Source organism: Lagopus leucura, unplaced genomic scaffold, assembly GCF_019238085.1.
Source record: "Lagopus leucura isolate 7727_CA_CO unplaced genomic scaffold, USGS_WTPT01 Super-Scaffold_100017, whole genome shotgun sequence".
Lineage (NCBI taxonomy): Eukaryota > Metazoa > Chordata > Aves > Galliformes > Phasianidae > Lagopus > Lagopus leucura.
Window position 1 is genome coordinate 304328 of NW_024962271.1, and position 7196 is coordinate 311523.

At 53.6% G+C, this 7196-nt stretch overlaps 1 protein-coding gene across 1 annotated transcript; it reads left to right on the plus strand.

Moving 5' to 3' along the window:
• The first annotated feature begins 5819 nt into the window (after positions 1 to 5819).
• FOXL1 (forkhead box L1) lies at positions 5820 to 6872 on the plus strand. The gene has a single exon (XM_042877232.1). The coding sequence runs from the start codon at positions 5940 to 5942 to the stop codon at positions 6849 to 6851; it is 912 nt and encodes a 303-aa protein (XP_042733166.1). The 5' UTR covers positions 5820 to 5939; the 3' UTR covers positions 6852 to 6872.
• Positions 6873 to 7196: the final 324 nt, after the last annotated feature.

The window sequence follows — 7196 nt, forward strand, 5'->3', positions numbered from 1 at the left end:
GGGTATTTTTTAAAGTTCTCTGTTGTGCTGTAAAAAATGTGTGGATTTCTAATCAGGCTGATTTTTTTTCAGAGCCATTAATATAATATTTAAAGTTGAGTTCACTGGATTATTTTTTGTCTCGCCCGATGATTTCTGACTTCCAAATTGATGACGAGTGAGTTTTTCTTCTTCTCCTTCCGTGTACAATTATGCCATAGAGTTTCTTTCATTTTAGAGCTGTTCTTTGAGCAAGACGAGGAAATAATTTATTATTATTATTATTATTATTTTGCTAGTGGATTTTTGAAAGGAAAACAAACAAACAAACAAACTAAGCACCAAAGTATCTGATACTTCCTTTCTTTTTAATTATTATTATTATTATTTACGACGCGTGATGTTTTTGTATAATAGATCTCACCTTGACCGTTCCTAAGGACTGTTTTGCTTTAATCTGCTTCGAAGTTCGTTTGTCTTTATGTGGTCTTCATTGTTGTACTTACCTTAAAATAAACCCGTGCTGTTTTGTTCTGCTCCAAGTCTGGCGCTCTGTCTGTGCGTCCGTGCTTTATGCAACCATTTCCCTCCACCTTTCCTTCGTGCGACGCTCGTTGTTTTTAAAACCAAGTCGTTTTTCCTGCAGCCGAAATGGTTGATTAGGGTTTATTTCTCGGAGAAAGGTTTCATTCAGGCTTGAGGCTGATGCTGGGCGGCCGCTCTATCCCAAATCTCTGCCCTTGGCCTCCAAAGGGGAGAAGGGAGCAAAAGGGGGGGGGGGGGGGGGGTTCTGCTGCCGCCTTCCCTTCTGCCCTATCCTTGCAAGCTCTGCTTCACTGCGGTGCCCGCACTGAGAGCTTTACCAAGCGAAAGCAAAACCCCGTTTTAAAAGCAGCCCGAAGCGAGAGCTGGGAGCTCTCGCTTAAACCTCCGAATCTCAAAATAACTCGGAAAGTCCACGCGTAGGGACCGTTTAACAGCTTTTTAATCCCCTCCCGCGTGGGCATCTGCCTGCTTTCAGCCTCCCCTCCATCCCCCTGAGCTGCTGCGCTCACTGACAGACGTTCCCCAAACCGACGTGAACCTGTTAAAGCTGCTTTCCTCCCCCCTCCCAAAACGCAGGGACGCAGCAGCGTTAAGGCTGAAGGTGCCGGGGGAGCCTGGAGGAGGGAAAAGCTTCCCTTATTCAAGAGATTTCCATGCCCGGCTCCTTTCCATGCTGCCGGCACAGTGAAGGGGCTCCGCGGCTCAGCCCCGACGTGACCCGAGGGCACCTCCCGGCCGTATCCATTCCACAGCCCCATCCCCTCTGTCGCTGTACCGGGGCTAAAGGAACTGTTCCGTTCGCGTTGGCCTTTAGAAATCGATGACATGAATTGCTTTTGATCGCTGACGTTTGGCACGCGCTAGAAATCTGGCAAAAAGCACTGAAACTCTCGGTTTAAGTGAGGAAAAAAAATGCCCGACACTCGATCTGTATTTTAAGGAACATTCTTGTAAATCTCTTGCCATTTTTTTTTTCTTTCCTGGCTCTGAGTGGATGATTTATTTTTTTTTTCTTTTTTCTTCTCTCTTTTTCCCCAACTTTTTTTTTTTTTTTTCTTCTTCCCCCAACAAAATCCGAAACGCTGTTTTAAATATAATAAAAGGGGTAAGAGCACTCATTGCCCCAATTCCAACTCCTTTCTCCCTCCCCAGAGCTGGGGAATTCCTGGCCGGTGTCTCTGCCACCTCTTTCTCCCCCCCTTCCCCCTTGTCCTGGGGGACACAGCACGGCTGGGAGGGCGGGAGTTGGGATGGTATTTCTCCTGATACCAGCAGTACCCACAGGGAGAGCTTGGGATAGATGTAAAGAAGGGGACAAAGCGCTTCTTGGTGGGGTCTGAGCTGTTCCCAAAGCCTCTCCTCGCTCTGCTCTGCTGCCAGCTAAGGATGGCCGGGTTTCAGCTGCTTGGCACAAAAAGAAAAGCCCTCTGTGAGGTGCTGAGAGCAGCGTAGGACCGGGAGCTTTCCTCCTGCAGGATCAGGCCGTTCTATCATCCTAAATCCAGGAACAGCACCAGGATGGCCTCGCAGCCTTCCCCCTTGAGGGTGCAGAGCTCCCTTGGCAGTGCCCGTCCCTCTGTCCCAAATGGGCTCAGACCTCACAGATACGTCTCACTCGCTCCTTCTCGCCGAGCCGTTCTGAGGAATTCTTTTGGGGGCTCGTTTTGCAGGCGAGGTGAGAGCCGAGTGCATGCTGCAGGGGTGATTTTAAGCCCGATTTCAAAGCTGTGACACAGGGTTCGGTAACACGATAGATTTTGTCGTGACAGGTGATGGCTGGGGCAGAGAGGGAGGAAGAAAGCCAGGAGGAAAGCACAGGGCAACTCCTTACAGACAGCCCCGTCCCCTCGAGCCGGCCCTGATGCGTCTATTTCCACCCCAGATAATCCCTCCACCGCGTCCCTTTTCCAGGCTCAGCCAACCCCTCCCAGCCCTTAGGACAACTTCTGCAGCTGAACGCCTCCCCCCCCAGACCCTCCTTAGCAGGTCAGAAGGGCCAAGCTCTGCCCCAGCGGGGCCGCCTGAAGCTGAAGGATGCACCGGGATGAGGCCCAGCGTGGTTCCGGGCAGCGGATGAAGCTGGTGGATGGGTTTTTCTTGCTACATTGCCATCAAACTATGGTTTTGCAAACCTGTCTGAGAGCCCAGACAGCTCTGTGGTTCAGGAGGGGAAGGGCCGGCGGGTTCGCAGCTCGTTCCCGCACCACTGCTGGGAATTTCCCTGCATTGACAGTCCCAGGGAACGTATCCCTGGTGCTGCGGGACCCGTGTAAAACTTTTTCCCCTTAGGAAAACCCCCTGCCTCTTCACAACCCCGGGGCAGAGAGCTGTCTGCTCCCTCTGAGCCATCCTACACCTCTTAAAGATCAGCAGTGCTCTGTGGGAAGGAGATTTTGGGGCAAGGCTGCTTGCTTTTCTGTCACTTCGGAGAGGATTTTGCAGAAAATTCATACCAAGCATCGAGGAGCCGGGGGAGAACTAAAAATACTGCCAAGCCCCTTGCCGGCATTGAGAGATTGTAAAGCACTGTGCACGGCGGCTCAGGGTGATGGGTGGGCATTTCCAAGTGGCTTGGGGTCATTCTCAGTGGTCAGCTGGGGATGAGGAAGCCCCTTCTGAAGCAGCTCCTTCAAGAGCTGGATGGACTCAGGCACTGTGGTGAGGAGGGCTGTGGCTGCAGAGGGAAGTGCTGATTTACACCCCTGCTTCAGGTTGAGTTACGGAGGGAGTGGGGAGCCTTGATTTACCCCTCTCTCCTCCTGGGATCCTCGGGTGGGATTGCTCCTCTCTGCTGCTTTAAAAGGGGACAGTCAGCTGGAGAGGAGGGGAAAAACATCCAGGAGTGCCTCTGTCGCAGGATCCGCATTTCTTACATTCAGAGAAAGAGCTACAACAGCAACAACAACGACTACAACGTCCCGTCCCCCCCCGGGCTCACTCTCATCCTCTCCCTTCCCCGGCCACCCCAATGCCTGTGCACATAACGCAGAGGTGCTGCCGGCAAGAGACAGACATGCATGGGTTGGGAAGAAGATAGAAAAGCCTCATCCCCGCCTCCAAGGATTTCCTACCGCAAAGAGGGGGAGAAGAGAGGGGGGAGAGAAAAGGAGGAAGCAACAATTTTACTGGGGGAGGGAGCTCGGGGAAGCCCTTGTGTCAGTCTCCTACCATACGCACGAGTATTTACTGTTCTAATGATCTGCCTTTGGAGTGTCCCAGGAGCGGGGTGTCCCCGAAGTGGGGCTGTGCGGGGGGATCCTGCTGCCCTGTCAATGCATCGAGAAGGTGAGAGCAGCCGGGCTCTGCCCCATCCCTCCCCAATGAAGATGCTACCGAGGGGCGGGGCTGCCCAGGAATGCCGACCCCCAACGTTCAGACAAAGGGCTCTCCCCACTCCAATCACTCCTTCTGCTTTGATTTATTTGGGGTTTGCATGGATGGCATGCCTGATGGTGTGTGTTACCGGCAAAGGAGGAGTGAGCAGAGTGGGATGGTCCCTCCCTATCCTGTCCTGGGACGAGTCAGTGAACGGGGACGGTCCCCATCCCCTTATCAAGGAGCCACCTCCTTCTCCAGCCCTGTGTTTCTCAGGCTCGCTTGCAGCGTCTCAGCCTCCGTCCGTGCTTCATAGCTCTTTAAAAAAATAATAAATCAAAGGGAGGTGTCGTTAATCAATCATTTGCGGCTCCATGTGAATCCCGCTCGCTTTTACCTGTGGATTAAACCCCTTCGCCTGCTCCATGTCTCGGGAAATGGCATAAACAGATGGGAAACCCGACGGGCTGAGTGATCCTGCATGGAGGGCTGGAGGGAGGGCTGGCTGAGCTCTGCTTTTACTTCCTCACCCACCGTGGAAAAGTCCCACCATAGCTGCTATAAGCGGGCGAGGAGCTGCGTGTGGGGGTTTATTTCCCTTTGAAGCCATTCCCAAGGAAGAGATGCTTCCTGATTCAGGTCTTGCTTCTCTCCTTAAACAACCAGGGAACGGGCATCTGTCAAGCTGCTTCTACCGAGCATCTCCTGTTCACCTCTTGCTTCATTTCTACAGCCTTCTAACAGGGGACATCCTCACATCCCATCTCTATCCCACCCCCATCCCATCTCTATTGTATCCCCATCCCTATTGTATCCCCCTCCATATCCCATTCCCATTCCCATTCCCATTCCCATCCCATCCCATCCCATCCTCATCCCCATCCCCATCTCCATCCCTGTCTGTCTTCCTCTTCCCTCCCCCAAAGGAATGATGCTTTAATTAACACAGGGAGCCTGGGGAAACAGCCGACACCTCCAACTGCATCAGAATCCCTCAGGGCCTCAGATTAAAGCTGTTACATCAGCAAATTAAATAATAATAATAATAATAATAATAATAAGCCAACAACAGAAAACACAGACCCAAACCTGGACATTTATACAGAAAAAGAGCATCACAAATTCCTAATGTAAGCACCGGCCAGCTGTGTGCACTTGTAAAGTTGTTATAATCCCCCTCCTTGTTATAAACAGGAAAGTACATAATATAAAGCAACAGGCCCGCATTCACAAATACTGATCCTCCTCCCCCTCCTGCCGAGCTCCCCCCTCACCCTCCCTCCCCCCCCAGCCTTCTGCAGCCATTGGGGACTGCGGGGCTCAGCCTTACGCACCTGCCCCCCCCCCCCCCCTCCCCCCAGCAAATAACGACCACAGAATCCTTTTTTCCTTCCTCCCCATCAGCAGCTCCGTTTTCTCCCCTCCTCGATCCCTTTTCCTCCCTTTCTCCCCTTCCGTTTATTTCTCCTTTTATTTATTTTTTTGTTGTTCCGCGGCCCCGTTTTCCTCCGAGGATCCTCTCCCTCTCCTCCCCGAGCTCCAGCAGTGCACATCCTGCTCTGCTGTGTGTGCTTACAGCGTCAAAGGGTGGACGTGATATTTCAAACATCAGATCAGTGCGTTTATATATTGGGTGCCCGGAAATTTTTCCAAATAAACACAGCTTGATTCGACTTGGGTGGGCAGACTTATCAACAGACTAATTCTATAAACAAATGAAGGAATAACCCGGAGACCATTGGCTGGTACCAGCGAGACACGTGGAGTGAGCTCGGAGTTTTGTAGCAATGAAATTTTAATTAATGTGGGTGGGCTGAGAACACAAACGACTGTTTATCAGAGACAATTTATTTTCCAGTGCTAAGTCAACATATAATAGCAAACTTACAACAATTATTTAACTTTTTTTTCCCCCCCCCTCCGGTGTTTTTTTTTTTTTTTTCGTTTTTTTTTTTTTTTCTTTTTTTTTTTAAAGCTATGAAGCGGGGACAGAGGCAGAGCGAGCTCGGGGCTGGGCTGGGATCTGAGCTCGCACAAACCTCTCCCCGGCAGACTCATCCCTCCTGGGGGGAAGAGTCGGAGCCCCGAGCCTGCCGGCCATGAGTCACCTCTACAGCCCCCACCTCTCCCCTGTGGGCTCTCCGTCCATGCTGTACCTTCCTGCCGCTCTGGGCTTTGCCCCCAGCAGCGCGATCACCCGGCAGGACCCTCCTCAGAAACCCCCCTACAGCTACATCGCCCTCATCGCCATGGCCATCAAAGAGGCTCCGGAGCAGAAGGTGACCCTCAGCGGTATCTATCAGTTCATCATGGACCGCTTCCCTTTTTACCACGACAACAAGCAGGGCTGGCAGAACAGCATCCGCCACAACCTCTCCCTCAACGATTGCTTCGTCAAAGTGCCCCGGGAGAAGGGTCGGCCGGGGAAAGGCAGTTACTGGACCCTGGATCCGCGCTGCTTGGACATGTTCGAGAACGGTAACTATCGCCGGAGGAAGAGGAAGCCCAAAGCTTCGGGGCCGCCGGAGGTTCGCAGCGGTTCGGCTCCTCCCGACGGCGGCCGCCCCGACGAACCCAAGCGGGCCAAAGGGAGCGAGACGGGGCAGAGCCCGGCGGGGGATTCGGCCGATGAGGGGGTTGCGAAGCCGGCAGCGGGGCGGGAGGGAGGAGATGCTGTCCCCGGGTGCCTGGATCGAGGCGGTGCCGCCGCTCCCCGACCCCCCGACGGCCCGGGGGGGCCGCCCGCCGCCGGTGCTGGGCACAAGAGGGGCCGGAGCTTCAGCATCGAGAGCATCCTAGCCCAGGGGCTGCGGCAGAACCCCCCTGGGGCCGCCCCCAAGTCCCGGGAGAGCCCCGTCGGTTCGCTGGTGGCCAGTGGAGGCTTCGGTTCGGCCCTCAATGCTTCCCTCATGCTAGACTCCCAGGTGCACGGGAGGCTCTACCACATCGGCATTCCTTTCCTCTCCTGCTTCCCTTTCCACTTCTCTGAGGCGGTATTTAATTTCCAGTAGTTGCCCCCATTATGATATGTGTCCTCCCCCCCCCCCCCCCCCCCCTCCCCGTTCTGCCCGCTGAGAGGGGAGAACCCGGACTCGGACCTCACCACGCGGGTAGGGACCTAAAAGCAATGCTAAAGGTTACTCAGGATTTCAGGGCGTTCTCAAGGCACCTCTCACTGCAAAGCTCTCTTTTGTCATTGCCTCATCCTCTGCCACATCGACTGAAAGGTAAACCGGATTTCTCTCACATCACAGAGAGGGGCAGCTGAAGGGGGAGGGGGGGGGGGGGGGTCATGCTGGCCTCTAAGCCCTGCTAGGTTTGCTCTGCAGCTTTAACCTTTGCATCCAGCAAGATCC

Excerpts from the sequence above, each read along its gene's own strand:
- FOXL1 (XM_042877232.1), top strand. The coding sequence starts at position 5,940 with ATGAGTCACCTCTACAGCCCCCACCTCTCCCCTGTGGGCTCTCCGTCC.